The sequence below is a fragment of the Mytilus trossulus genome, chromosome 9 (genome assembly GCF_036588685.1).
Source record: "Mytilus trossulus isolate FHL-02 chromosome 9, PNRI_Mtr1.1.1.hap1, whole genome shotgun sequence".
Taxonomy (NCBI): domain Eukaryota; kingdom Metazoa; phylum Mollusca; class Bivalvia; order Mytilida; family Mytilidae; genus Mytilus; species Mytilus trossulus.
This window is the reverse complement of record NC_086381.1, coordinates 65,935,130-65,951,620: the sequence shown is the minus strand read 5'-3', so window position 1 is coordinate 65,951,620 and position 16,491 is coordinate 65,935,130. Positions and strand designations below refer to the sequence as shown.

General features: G+C 31.7%; 1 protein-coding gene across 1 annotated transcript; it reads left to right on the top strand.

Annotated features, from left to right (window-relative positions):
- The first annotated feature begins 75 nt into the window (after window positions 1-75).
- LOC134684144 (uncharacterized) lies at window positions 76-3,799 on the top strand. The gene is made up of 2 exons (XM_063543427.1): window positions 76-129; window positions 1,966-3,799. Exon 2 carries the CDS (start codon window positions 1,969-1,971, stop codon window positions 3,661-3,663), a length of 1,695 nt encoding a protein of 564 aa, XP_063399497.1. The 5' UTR covers window positions 76-129; window positions 1,966-1,968; the 3' UTR covers window positions 3,664-3,799.
- Window positions 3,800-16,491: the final 12,692 nt, after the last annotated feature.

The following is a 16,491-nucleotide window of genomic DNA, read 5'->3' as shown; positions in this document are numbered from 1 at the left end:
TCTGCACTTTATGACACATTACTATTTCACCATGTTCACGTGATTAGAAAATAAAATATCATTTACTTCCTACTACACATGAGTCGTATTTTACTACAGCAAATGGTGTTGTAACAAATCATATTTTAGGTATGTTTAAATATTTTCATTTTTTTTTTATCTTATTCGTACTTTTCACAATGATTATTCATTCAGCCGATAAAAAATCAAGCACCAAGAAAATGATTTAAAAAAATCCTGGAAGTAAAAATTACTGTTCAAGGGGATATCAAATCGTAACAAAAATATGATATCCCTAACTTTGACATTTTTTGGAAATTCATGTTGTTTTGGTAAATCTTAAGAATAAGTTTGTGTTCAGAATTGACAAGTTTACCCGTATCGTAACCAAACATCTCTGTAAACATTAGAAAGTGCTATATTGAAATATATCAACTTATATAGTAAAGACTTTGGAAAATATTAACATAAAAAATTTAAGTAACATTTCATTTCACAAATTTTTGAATATTCTATTTCCCGAGATTCCATAATTTCATGATTTCAATGACACGCATAATTCGTGTTGCGTTTGATATTAATAATCAATATCTTAAGTTTTCGAACCAAAATAATAATTTATTGTCATGTAATATCATTAGTTACATTTTCATGTAGCGTTTAATTTTCTACATTGGCTAGAGATACAGGGGGAGGGGGGAGATATCATAAACATGTTTAACCCCGCTACAGTTTTGCGCCTGTCCCAAGTTAGGAGCCTTTGGCCTTTGTTAGTCTTGTATGATTTTAATTTTAGTTTCTTGTGTATAAATCGGAGTTAAGTATGACGTCCATTATCACTGAACTAGTATACATATTTTTAAGGGGCCAGCTGAAGGACGCCTCCGGGTGCGGGATTTTGTCTCTAATTTGAAGACCCATTGGTAGCCTTCGGCTGTTGTCTGCTCTATGGTCGGGTTGTTGTCGCTTTGACACATTCCCCATTTTCTTTCTCATTTTTAATTTTATAATATATTTTAAGTACAGTTACAATATCCAAAATTTCGGGTTTCCTGTTTATTTAGATTTTATGAAAATCCCATCACTAGTTTTACGAATAGTTATTGCCTCAAAATACTAAATTCAGGTCAATAGATTTATTACATTTCCCTATACAATCATGCTTGCATTCTTTCATATAGAATTATATTGTAATAAAGGATTTTGCTATATTCATAACATTAGTATAAAAACTTCCTACTTTGCCTTTTTTATTACAAAACTATGAAATGAGCCCAAAATAACACGTTTCCATGAAGACTTCGAGTTCATTAATTACCATGACATTCTGGACTCAAAAACACTCAAGTAGAAATTTTATTCTCTCTCAGCCTTTTCTACTTGATTGACTCGACTATTTGACATCAGTAACCAATTGAAAACAAATGTTTCTCATGTATTAATATGAAGCAAAATGTTTGAACAAGAAAATTCACAAAAAGGTCTTGCAGGCAGTTAAAATCTATATTCATATAAAATTTTAATCCTGGTATCTATGATGCGTTTATTTGTTTCTCTCCATAGAAAAAATAACTACATTATCTTAATACTAGTATATCTGTTTAAAATTTTAAATGAGTTATATTAGATACATTTGTATTCCTCAACTATAAAAACCCATTTGAAAGGTGTAAATGTTGAATATTTGATTGGTAAACAAAATACTTATCTAGCAGTATATTCAGATAATTTAATGAATGGTTCCGTATAAATGCAGCTTACAACTTAGACACAGACGTTAAGTTAGATATAATTGTGCAAATTCCACGGCGGTGTCGAAATTTGCACTCATCTTGATAAAGAAAAAAAGAGGCAGAAGTATAGGAAAGTGCACAACCCATCATATAAATCGATATTTTTCATAAAATATAAGTCTAAAAAAAAACATATGTGATTGTTTATTTATTTTTTTGTATTTGTTTTCAGACGATGGCTACCTCGTTTGAAAATTGTTGTATTTGTAATTTGCGACATATTCCGAAGCTTTCTGTTGTTTGGTGCTCTGATTGTAACGAAGGATTGTGCCACGAATGCAGAGAACATCATAGCTTATCTAAGGCCTCACGAAACCACTCTGTTTTTCCTATTGGTAAATATGAAACGTTGCCAGCTTTTATTGAAAACATAAAACTGCACTGCCATGAGCACGAGGAGAAATATTTATTGTTTTGTAAAGAGCATAACGAATGTGCTTGTAGAAAATGTGTCATTTCAGAAAAGCACAGAAAATGCAAAGAAATATCCCCCCTTGAAGACGTCGTTGAAAATGTTAAAACATCTGTAGCTTTTACAGAAATCATGTCCTCACTTCAGGAAATGAAGGGTAACGTTGCGCTTATTCTGGAAGACAGACGAATGAATATGTATTCAATATCAGCTTCAGTAGAAAGAATCGAATCCGAGATTTCTGTGACTCGACAGCAGTTAAATAACCATCTTGATAAATTACAAGATCATTTTGTTGCTGAACTGACCAAAGCTGTGGAAAATTCAACTAAACATATTCAGAGCTTCATTCTGGCCTTGACTAAAAAGCAAAGGGATATCGAGGAATGGATAGAAGATGTAGAAAGCATCAAGAAAAATGCAACAGATAAGCAAACATTTTTAGGGATGACGAATTTAGAAACCAAATTAAATAAAACAAGTAACGACTTGCAGTCTTGGATTGACGGTAACTATTTGTCTCAAACCATAGTTTCTTTCCACTTGAACACTTTATTACATGATATAATCAACGAAAGAACTAAGTTTGGAAATTTTTTCGTGCATACCATGCCTAGTAAATTAGCATTAAAAAGACGAGTGTTTGGTCAGGCTCAAATGATAAAAGTGAATGCAAAATCTAAAAGTTCTTTAAAGCATATGACACTGATATTAAAAACAAAAGTGAAAACTAATGCCTTCAATGTGTCAGGCTGTTGTATTTTGCCAAATGGAAACTTGGTAGTGTCAAATTATGACCCTTCGTATTTGATATTGATTGCAGCTGATGGAAAAACAGAGAATAAAATTATCAGCAGCATGCAAACAATCATTGATATAACATGTGTTGACAATGACACTGTTGCCGTAATATCATATACACAGAAAAATATTGAACTAATCAGCCTGAAATCTGGGAAAACAATCAAGACTATCAGTACGTCTGCACCTGCTCTTTGCTTAACTTACACTGAAGGGACCTTTATAGTATGCCTCGAGAACGGACAAATGAAAGAGGTCCGGTTAGAGGATAACAAGACAACTGATATTAGCAGTACGGTGGTGTCAAGAAGTATTACCGAATTAAACAACACGCTTTATTCTGTAAAGATAGATACTAATACGATTGTGTGTCATAAAAGAAACGGGGACGTACTGTGGACATTTACAGACGAAGAGGTTCTAAAGAAACCAAGAGGCATCACAGTAGATATACATGGAAATGCTATCATCGCCGGGGTCGAATCAAACAACGTTATTGTGATATCCTCTGATGGCACAAAGCACAAAATACTCCTGTCGAAAATCGACTTATGTGGTTCTCCTTGGGCAGTTTCCTTCAACAGCAAATTCAAATATTTGCTTGTTATTAACGACAAAGATGGTCGAGCATTTCTGTACAGCGTTAACTATTCATAAACTTAACCCTTGCCTTGTTTTGTTTTAATGAATTGAAAAAGAAAGTATGTTTTATGTTATATTGTTGGTATAACATTCCAATTGAACAAAAATTGCCACCATTCAGAGGTTAAATATTTTATTATTTGTGCTACATATGAAATGTCTGCATTTTTCCCCGTACAAATTCAAAAGAGTATAACACGTCAAAGTATGTGATTGTTTTTTTGTTGTCATCTCACAAACACACATTGAAGTCAACCAAATTTTGATTCCAGTGTCAGCAAGAATTTGTTCAAAGATCTTTAAAAATAGTTTTAACACATTAAGCACAAGTAAAACTAAACAATGAGCAAAAAAAATGAAGTTACTAAGAGTGTTAAAGAAAGATATTGTGGTAGAATCGGGTTTTTTTATATTGAAAATTATGTGTAGGATAGCTTGTTTCTGTTTCCAATTTATTTTCATAGTTTTTATTTGCTTACATAGATATAGGAAGATGTGGTGTGCGTATCCAGGGTAAAAAAACCAGTGTAGTTAATATTTATTGGTTAATCAGTAAGGACTCTCGGTGTTTTACATAATAAGATAAACGATTAGAAACTTTTCTATTCTTCTCGGTAGTAATCAATAGATGTTTAGATTAAAGTATTTTCGAGTGCACCTTTATTTAAAACATTGTTGTGACGTCATTCTATTGTTTTACCCGTTCTTTATTTCAGTGATTGGACTATCATTTATCTGTAAGAAACCATTATGCTACCTTTAGCTGTCCAATATTTTTTAAGAAAAGCCCCCTCCCTTTTCTTAAAAATATTGGACAGCTAAAGGTAGCATAACTGGTTCTAACAGGATAATGATAGTTCAATCACTGAAATAAAAAAAAAAACTGTTAATAACCCTAATTTTTTTCATCATGTAAACAAAAACAAAACCAGAGAACAAATAACAATTGAAAAAAACCAGATTTAATAAAGTTACCTTCCAATACAATAATTTTGTCACCCATCAAAACGGTTTCTTGAGGGAAAAAATCACTTTCGAATTGAGTGTTAATACTTCCAATGCTTATATCACAGCCATTTGTCTCATGTGTTTGGGTTGTCTCTGTAAGGACTAATTCAATTAGTTGATTATGCTAATGTTAATCTTGTTTTTGTTGCTTTTAAGTATTTCTTCTTCAGTCTTTAGGCTATGGAAATTGACCTATGGTGTTACTCTTTTTCTTCCTAACATCATTTTCAACTTCAATTAAAAAGAAAAAAGCAACCAATTAATGCTTCTAAAAATTGATAGATCATACCGCAATTCAAGGGCCATGAACAACCTAATCCGTATCCTTTGTACAAAGTGCGAATTTGGAACTTCCTTCATGAAGTAGGGGACTGAAATAGTTTTTTTATAATTTTCAGGTTTCGGCGTTGATTGTTTTTTAAGTCTGATATTATATCATATATAAGAATATTTTTTTATAATGCAGCACTTTGCTTATGAACGACGATGAATATGGGAAGTAGAATAGAAAAGACATTACCGCATTTTATCTGGTCAAGCTAACCAATCGTGTGTCCGATTCGCACTTTGTTCGCAGTGCTCGTTTTATTAATATTTTTATATCAAAAGAAATCTGAGAAAAAATTACGTTTCGGTATCATTTAAAAAAAAAGGCAAGGGACTCAATACACTAATAAACGACAAAAGAGCGACACGAACTTGCAAAAAGAAAAAAAAACAGAAAAAAGGGGGACAGGGTATTCAGGTGGTACCGTTTGGATAAACAATAACAGTCTCTGGAACGTTCCAACAAAAGAATATAACTGATCGCATGTTGTTATCTCTTCATTTGTTTATATTAATTATATATTTGAAATAAGATCGACTTCGGTTCACTCGATATGGCTCAACAAGAACCTGTCTTTATATGCTATTCTTTTTTTTTCTCATCGACCTAATAAAAAATAAAAACCCCAGAAGAAACTAGAAATTAATAGAAGAGGACTACCTTTTAAAATATAATATATATGAAACTTGCCATTATTATCTGCTTTGACTATATCCACAATGAAATAATGTATCTGAATAGATTCTGAATGCACATTTGACTTTAATCCGAAGTTTGAAACAACACAATCACTAATAACGACATATCTTTCTTCGTTTTTGCACTAAAAATGTACTTTCATCACTTTATCCATTTTGAAACACGAACCGTATGTAACGTTAATTACGGAAACTAATGTGCAGTCCTTACGCATGCAAAAATCATGATACGTATCCCCTGTGATTATTCTTCATGTTGCAACACATTTTGTTTACCTTAAGTTTTACTTTCTTTTTGCCTTTTTTTTTAAAGTTGATTTACTGTTTAAAGGGCTAACATGTAGGATATATTTTAATGTAAGAAATTTATTCACAAAACAATTTTCATATGTGATAAAAATAAATCTTTGCTTGTTTTTAGTAAGATTTTAGCCTCTAACAGGCCATTCTGTTATCGGCTTTTATCGGTAATCGTATATTTTACCTTTGATCTTACTGCCTAATATTTTCGAGTATCAACGTACTGACTGTTTCACTGAAAATATTATGCAATACATTGTGTGACGTCATAATTACCGATAAACAAAATAATAGGTAGTTTCGTTTTTGATACTGACTATATCATGTGGAATATCTAGACGAGCCCGTTAGGGCGAGTTAATATATTGCACATGATATAGTCAGTATCAAAAACGAAACTACCTATCTATAATACTAAAATAACGAGGTCCAATTTATCAGCCGTCATCGGGTAAAAACGACAAATCAAAGAATTCAACTTTATATATAGCTAAAAAAAAAAGGGGGGGGACGAAAGATACCAAAGGGACAGTCAAACTCGTAAATCTAAAACAAACTGACAACGCCATGGCTAAAAATGAAAAAGGCAAAAAGAAAAACAATAGTACACATGACACAACATAGAAAACTAAAGAATAAACAACACGAACCCCACCAAAAACTAGGGGTGATCTCAGGTGCTCCGGAAGGGTAAGCAGATCCTGCTCCACATGCGGCACCCGTCGTGTTGCTTATGTGATTACAAATCAATATAGGACAATGGTGTAGATTAAAAATTACACCACTCCAGATCCTTTTGTTTTCCACATAATTAATATTGCCAATTATTAACAAGTTCCGGGTCGAATCTGATACCGATACCAATAGTATATTCACCTGTTACCTTTTACCTTATCTGTACGTTCCGCGTCTGACAGGCGCACCACCAAACGATATATTTGATTTTGCTATATACACGGGTCAAAATCACAGGGTCGACATAACTAAATTCAATTATTGTCAAATTGTTTCCTATTGTATTTTTTTAATTAGTGAGACTTTCTAAGATAACAATACGAATACTAAAAATTTGGACTTAAAATAAGGCGTATAGGAACAGTTTTCAATTTGTAAGGGGGCATGACGTCACTTGAAACAGCGAATCAAATAATTCAACTTTATTGGACAATGCTGTTGTGAAAAATACTCAATTCCAGGACCTGAATATTACCAATAATTGAAAGGTTCGAGGTCGACGGGTTCAAACAGAAAGATTTGAAAGCAGAGAAAACTGTGTATCTTATAATATAATCGACACGACTTTATCAGATGACAATACCAATACTAAAATAAGGCTTACGCAAAGTGATATACCTTAATTCGGTAACGGACCCGCGATATCACGGGTGTGTTCTAGTTATTCTATATATATACCTTGCATACAAGTTTGTATCGATATACGCGGTTGATTAATTTCTTTTTCTTTACCTGTAATCAGTAAATAAAATACATATTTTATTATTTCGGCCGCTTGATCTTTTAATGCCAATAAACATTTTGGTTTGATTAAAACCGCCGTGGTTTATTTGTATTGATAAGGGCTGAGGGTTTATTATACCCCGATGTCTGAATAAGACACTGCAACTTGTTTTGAGTAAATCGTATATGCTTTATTTCTCAGGGTGATTCTTCGTTACTTTATTTTGTCCTATTTTATTTAAAGTCCCCCTCTAAATAAAGGGTCTATTCCACAGTATGCTGTTTTATGTGTACATTGTTCAGTTTAGTACTTCATATTGGTATTCCAATTTACATGTGTTGTTATCTTGAGAGACCTTATTAAATTTTAAAATTTTAACTATCATAGTCTCGATCTCTTCATCCATTAAACTCAGGGCCCAGTGGTTCGAACCTTTATTCGGTTTACATTTTAAAGTGGGAAATATCAAGTAGATTTGTGTTTCGCAATTAATTAAGATCAATTGCGCTTGATTAAAGTTTAATTGCATCGAATGCAGCTATTCAATTTACAGTTAACTTATATAGATATTGAACATCAAAGTCCGTGACCTGTATAATTATTGTTCGAGTATATTGTATATTTTTACACCAATCAAAAAGTACAACGTAGAAATAAGTGTAGCTTTAGATGCTGAGTTAACATTACAGACTTAAACAAATAAAATAAACAGATAATAAAAATAGGATATTTGATTCATAGCAAATATACTAAGGTCGCACCGTCTCCTGTTACAATACAATGAAATTTCAAACTATTATTTAGTAAAGTTGTAACATTAGGATGCATTATATTCTTAATACCATTGACATGCAGTTGTCCCGAATAGTATAGCAATATTTGTATCAATAATCATGTTAATTGAAAACTTACCTTATGTTGAAAACATATTTCAATCACGAATGTTGTTTACGCGTTTGTTATTATCTTTTTACATCATTTTTTAATTAAATATTTCGTTAGCAGAGCTTTCTGACAAAATCAGTTACTTTGATCATAGACATATCTTATACAGTTACGATTATCTTATAAGTTATTTGTACACAAGTTACGAGTAACAATGATCTTCCGTAAATTTTTAATGGCTATTGTTTCGGTAAAAAGGTCACATATGATATTAGAAACACAAACATACAATAGTACCGGACATATCAACCTAGCGGCAGATTAATTCTTTAGAACAGTGTGTGGACACTACAATTACAAAATGACGATTTTACCTTTTTTGGGCTCCACCATGTTGGGATCACCGTAATTGCAGTTACGGTGGTCAGTTTAACACCAGTTGTGAGTAATATATCAGTTAAACTGTTTGTCTTAAAGATAATTATGTTATCGATTTTGTTTTAAGGTTACCTCACCTGTTGCTATATTATGTGATTAGAAGAAAATTACGTGTTATTTACTACCTTTTACATAGGATTGAGCTTGTTAAATTTGATGAACTGAATTACTCTTCTAATGTTTTAATGAATTCAAGGTATGTTCAAGAGTTCTTGCTATCAAAATTAATCGTTTTATATATTAAACAACAGAATATTACCTCTTACTCATTGGCCTGCTTGATTTAGAACATTGATTACACAGTGGGGCGTGCACCCATAGGGTTAATATTTTTCTTAAATAATATTCTAAATATGTAGCGACCAGTAACCAGTCGACCCTAGGCATTTACTCTAAGAAGACATAATGCTACCCATTCAAAATAGTATCAAACCTAGTTTTAAGCAATAATATTTAACGGTGACATGCCTATGAAATACTTAATATCCAGATGAATGAAACTAGACACTAAACTGTGTTACTGTTTGACCTTCTATCAGTATACTATGGATTCATTATTATCTTACCTTCTATACATAGATTACTCATGTTATTTACGAGCATAGATTTAACCTTCTGGCTGCATAAATATCTGAGATCACCATCAAATTCAACATATAAAAGTTCAGTAATAAACAACGGACACCTTCTATCAAGTAAAGTGAAATAACAATATCAACAAGGATTCAAGGTTTAACGAATATTCTGATTTATCTCGATCAGTTTTAAACAAAAGGCACACAAAAGTAAAATTTTCGCTATAAGATTTTTTTGCATCCATTTAAAGTGTTTAAGTTAACTATATCTAACACATAATGTACCTGCTTGAATCTCAATGACTTATTTTGACAGTTTATTGAGTAACGTTGATCTTTGTTATGTCTGCAGAACCCATAAGTAAAAGCTCAACAACTTGTATATATTAAGAATAATTGTAAATTAATCACCTAACAGGGTTCGTATGAAATTGACATCCTTTACATGATTTATCAATCAACGTTATCATTTGTTGATTATATGAGGTTACTGTAACATTCAGTTTACGTACAGTGTATAAATCAAGTACGAAAAAATAGAGCATACTACATTTGTAAAGTTTGTATTTCTTTTTCAAGATGATATTTTATTTATTTGATTAAAGTACATAATGGAGGTACACCGATGGAAAATAAATTGTTGCATTACTCATATTTCATATAATTATAATTCATGGTTAGGTTCTTAGTGTTTTATCTTCATTCTAAATTCTAATATATTTGATTGTTGATAATATTATATAGATTGTTTTACAGGTCATGGCTACCTATTCTGGTCATTGTGGTATTTGTAGTTCAAGACACGTGTCTAAGCCATCCGTGGTTTGGTGTCCTCACTGTGATGAAGGACTATGCCAAGACTGTAAAGAACACCATAGCTTGTCAAAGGCAACAAGAAACCACACGACTGTTATTATGGACGAATACCATAAATTGCCATCATTTATTGCGAATATCAATCTGCACTGTGATGAACACAACGAGAAGTACCAATTGTTTTGCATGGAGCACAATGAGGTTGTGTGTAGAAAATGCGCTATTTCTGTGAAACATGTAGAATGTAAAGAAATGTTCCCCGTTGAAGATGTCATTCAAAATGTTAAAACATCTGTAACCTTTACCGAAATCGAGTCCTCATTCCAAGAATTGAAAGAAATTCTTAAACGTATCCTTGAAGACAGACAAAAGAATATATCTTCGCTGTTTGGTTCGAAACAGAAAATAGAGTCCGAAATATCAGCGATTCGACGCCACATAAATCAACACCTTGATGACATACAAGACCATTTCATTGCTGAATTAAACAAAGCTGTGGAAAATCGACCCAACAAATACAAACCTTCATTGCATCTCTGAAGAATAACCAAAGAGAAACAGACGAGTGTATAGAAGATGTAGAAAGCATAAAAAATCATGCAACCGATATGCAAACATATATAGGATAAAGCCTTTTAGAAAATAAACTGAATCAAATAGAAAATGACATGCAGTCTTGGATGAATGGTGGTAGTTTGGCTCACACCGTAGTTTCGTACGAGATAAACACAGTATTAAATAACATTAAAGACGAGATAACAAAGTTCGGAAAACCTGTTGTACACGTGCAATCAAGTAAAATGCAAATACGAAGGAGAAAAGAGAGCCAGGCTCAGTTGATGAAAGTAAAGGCGGAGCCTAAAACAATTGATCATATCACATTGACCTTAAAAACGAAAAATAAAAATATCAGCGTCAAATGTGTCAGGTTGCTGTATTTTGCCTTGCGGCAGATTTGTGATTTCAAACTATGACCCCTCGTTTTTGTTGTTATTAAAACCTGATGGGACACTTGAAAAAAAAAATAACTAATATAGTGCCAAAAATATTTGATGTTTCTTGTGTCGGGAAAGAAACTGTTGCAGTAGCATCAGCTAGTGATAAAATCATTCCAATAGTTAGTCTTGAATCAGGGAAAACAATAAAAAGGATCCAAACAACCTTTCCCTGTCTAGGCTTGACTTACACAAATGGCAGTTTAATAGTTTCCCCAAATAATGGACAGTTGCAGGAAATCAGCTTAGTGGATAACAAGACAAATGCCATTGGTAGTTCTATTTCCTCAAATTATGTCGCCTCTTTGGGAAATAAACTGTTCTTTGGAAAAAGCGAAGACACAGATACCATCATCTGTCAAAATAGGAACGGTCAGATGCTGTGGACATTTACAAACAAAACGGCTTTACGAGAACACAGGTGTATCGCAGTAGATGAATTCGGAAATGTGTTCGTCGCTGGGAACAAATCAAATAGCGTCGTTGCAATATCTTCTAATGGCAAAGAACACAAAATACTCCTGTCAAAAACAGACTTGCTTGTAAAACCATGGGCAATCGACTACAACATCAAATTAAAATCTTTGCTTGTGGCAAACGAACGAAATGGTCAAGTACTTGTATACAATGTTAACTATGCTTAAAATAAACGCTACTGTTAAATTGTTTTTATCTGAATTATGGACAATGACAACTTATTTTATTATACCAACTGCATTTGATTTCATTTTTGGATTAAACGGTTGTGTATTAGGAGGTAATTTGTACATTATGTATATGAAATACATGAAAAAACGTGTTCAAAATATATTCAACTACAAGTAAATGGTTTTGGTTTAGGTTTTTGGATTCTTTATCGTTTGCATTGATGCCAAATTTTATAGGTCCAATGTGTGCTTTCTTTTTTAGTGTTTCTTATGTTCTATCCATTGTGAAGTTTTATTCATGTCGTAATCAAATAAGTGTCTATTACTTTTGATAATATAATAATTAGGTTTAAAATCGAAATATTTTAAGCATTCCAAAAATTCTACAGAAATAAACTTAGTTGTAAATTTAAGAATATCTTGGAGTTTTATGAATACATGAATATTCTCTGAAAACAACTGATATGTTTATTTTATACCATCTGCATGAAGGAAAAAAATTCCCATTAAAATTCAAAAGAAGATTTTATCTTTCTGATATGCAAAATACTTTTAACTTTTATATATCTAGTGAATGTCAGGCCTTAAAACTTTCCAAACTTCTTAGGTTAGTCTGTATACATAGTAGTTTTTGAGGTGATTATACGGCCAAGGTTTATGAAGCCAACTGTAGGCTTTGAGTTACGAAAGTTTAAAACCGCAATAGTACAAAAACAGCAAAGATAATGAATTATAGAGATTATGGGCCGTTTTGAACATATACAAAGAGAAAACTTTGAGTAGAGGATCGTTATTTATAGTATCATTGCATTTGAAAGTCAAACGGGATTTTGTGTCGAATAAACCAAGATTTGTATGTATATTTGTAAATAATTGTGCCATTTAACTGTGTAACTTTGAACCTAATGCTGTTCTTTTTCATTTCATTGATTTCTAAAGTTTAAATAAATTTATCTATTTCTATATTTACGAGATGACAGGAATATGACGTATTATTTACTTCCTTAGTTTTTGAAAGTTTACGTTTGTATGTTTGATTGCATCCAAGGTATGTACAAAAGCTTAAAACATGCTGTCATAACAAATATGTTTATAGGTAGATTACGGCTTCCATTCCAAAATATATAACTGGATGGGCTACATTGGTTGGTTAAACCCTCTTTTGCATCAGAGCGATGATCTAAATAAGACATATTGTTTTAGATTGTATTCCTATTTCATCGAATGCATCGTATTCTTGATTATTATATTTTGTTTCCGTTTCTAAACTTATGTCCAAAAGACGATTTGTTTAGGCGTATTGCCAATATTGCAAAGTTTCATTATAATGAAAGTTTTTTTGTTATACGAAAGTTAAACATGATTATTTAATTTTTTTTATATCGCAAAAAATATTTTTTTATATTTGTTATTTCTACATAGACAAAAAAATATTACAGTCATTTCTTATAATTTAATTCTAAATTCCATTTTTAACCGTAGAAAACCATGAAAAATCGTTGATTACGTTAAATTATGTCTATGTCATAGCAAAATAACGTCATCCAAAATTAAATTATATATAAATGTTGTCTCACTAAAGGGAAATTATAGACAGCTATATAATCACGATCATTAACGTTTTCAATTTTATTAATCAAAAGCATAACAGGTATATCAGAATAAGTTATTATCATCAACTATAAATACAAATTTGAAAGGTTTAAATGTTAGAATATATATTTGTTTGGTAGACAAAATACTTCCCTAACGGTATTTCAAATATACATAATAAATGTTTCCGTATAGCAGACATTAAGATGCAGTTATACGGGCGAAAATCATGAAATGATGTAGAACACTCGAACAATATTATGGCAGAGAAGTCGTCAGGGAGAAATAATTTTACCAGGAAATATTTTCACGGACAGAATTATAGAAATTATGATTGGCAGTATTCCATTGTAAAATAGTGTCATGGATAGTATTTCACAGTTAAACTGTTGTAGCTTATAACCTTGGTTATCTGACCTGAGCATGTGTAATTAAAGACAAGGGGCTTTTTCATTTAGGGGATGTTAAGAAAATTACAAGGTACTAATAATATGGATAACACGAACAAATGATAGGAACACACTTCTAAAATTAACAAGGGGAGGGTGTGTGCCCTCATGTTGCATGTTCATGTTACACTTTTAATTTGATAGTGGTCTTTTATTGCTATATATCATTTTTTTGTTTTTCGTTCATTATTTTGTACATAAATCAGGCCGTTTGTTTTTTTTTTGTTTTTTTTTTTTGAATTATTTTACACAGTTCATTTTATTTAGAACTGACGTGGTTTGGATTTTGCTCATTGTAGAAGTACGTGTGGTGATCAATTGTTATATTGCCTCCATTATCGAAAGAGAGGGTAAATATCACAAAAAAGCAATCAAACATATCGGTCGAAATAAACTAAATCGATTAAAAAGGAAAATGACAAAAAACAAACAATAATACAAAAAACTCAACAAAGAAAACTTAAAATTAGACAACACAAACCCCATGAACAAGTTATGGACAATCCCCAGCAGATATCCTCTGATAGCACAAAGCACAAAATACTCCTACCGAAAACAGACTTATGTGGTTCTCCTTGGGCAGTTTCCTTCAACAAGTTCAAATATTTGCTTGTTTCCAACGACAAAGATGGTCGAGCATTTCTGTACAGCGTTAATTATTCATAAACTAAACCCTTTCCTTGTTTTGTTTAATGAATTTTAATTATTTCCTATTCTTGTAAATAAAAATAACGTTCCAATCCATTTAAATAAAAATTCCTGTAATTTCTTTAGAGATTAACGACTTTATTATTTGTGCCTGCAGTTCATTTCCGTAAAAAATTCAAAGGTGTATAACACGTCAAAATATGTTAGTGATGTTTTTTGTTGTTGTTATATCAAAAACACACATTTGTTGGAATGAGGTCAACCAAGTTTTGATTTCAGTGTCAACAAGAATTATTTCAAAGATCTTTAAAAATAGTCTTAAAACAATAAGCACAGAAAAAAACTAAAGACCCGAAAAAAACCTAGGTTGAACCAATGTGCTCGCGTAATGTTAAGAAGTTCTTACTTCACATGCGGCATCAATCGTTTTGCTTAAACATGAACAATCCGTTTCAAAATGTCATACTGTGACACAGATATTCTTTGAAGTTCTAGCAAGTCATAATGGCGTCCATAATACTTTTGAAAGAATGACTGCAACTTAAATTACTTCAACGCTTTGTGCCATAGTTTTCGTATAAGGCGTAACCTATATCAAGGAAATAGCGACAAGAAACGCAGGTTAAATTGGACCAACTGTGACATTTAATTATACACCATATGCAAGTGTTGGTGTAATATTAATTGACAGTATTGGAAATGTCAAAATGTCAAATTTTGAATCATCTTCATTGTTGTCAAGTTAAGTCACCTACTAGAAATGATTATTGATATTTTTTGTAATTTGCACTGAATTAGTTTCTCAGAAAACAATGTCTGGAATTATTATTACATTTACAACACACTAACTTTCTGTATATCATGCATATATGGTTGAATAGGCGATATCAAAATAACTTTCGACGAAAACTGTTGATTGTCATGCGTTCCCGTTATAACCATGAATACAAGCAGACATATAAACAAAAAAAATACAATACACACTGTGCTCTTCGTAGAAACTGAGTGCAGAAGAGCACAATTTTAGAAAATTATTGTCATCACTAAGAAATCATCGCAGTCATCGTAAACTTGTTTTTCAAATAACTTCCAGGGTTTGTCTTCGCCTAATCAGTTCTTAACTATTGACCAGCAGTGTCCTTATTTCTCTTTTGTAAAATCTACACCAATTTTAGCCTAACTATATAGGGATAGAACACAACCGGTAAAGTTACATATTAAACGACTAGACTGGTGTCTTAAGATTTAAGACCGCGAAAGCAATACATAGTATAAACTGTTAATCAGGGAAAATACTTAGAAAAGACAATGTTGACATAGTTTCTTTTCGTCGGATACTGTCTTCAAGACCATCTCTTCTGAAACAATTCAACCAAACTTGGAAAATGTTTTCACAAAAAAGTCAACTAACCTGGCCGTCTTGAATACAAATAGAATATAATGGTAACATATCTTAAATGTGTTTGTATATCAAAAACTACAATGAAGACATAAAATCTGAGTTAAAAATTGTTATTTTGAAACAGAGAAGCCAACATCCCTTATTCAAATACAATAACAGCTAATAATTTTTCATGTTCTCCCAGACTAGACTACTTTTTAAATGATCTAATTTTTAAAAGTATTGTCGCCAAGTTCAATTGATTTCTTATTCTTTTATCCTTAATAAAGAAAAACATTTGCAAATATTATAAGGGATATACTATTTTTCGAACTGCCTTTCAACGTGTTCGCGCAAATTTGCTTGTCAACATATATAAAATAAATGTTCGCCAAGTGAATTTCACATTTCAATTAATTGAAATCACAGGTCGTCCCCTTTTTGTTGTCTTTTTTATCCTAAAATTGTCAGTTAAAATATACCTTATATAACAGTGGAAAATTTAAACAACATAAGATATATATATATATATATCTATAGCTATACAAATTGGACTTTAAATAACTTTATCAATTTTATTTTGAAGTTATCTTACCTGTTGCAATATCACGTGTATCGAGAAA

Bases quoted from the DNA above. Each gene is read 5' to 3' on its own strand.
- LOC134684144 (XM_063543427.1), top strand. From the start codon at position 1,969: ATGGCTACCTCGTTTGAAAATTGTTGTATTTGTAATTTGCGACATATT.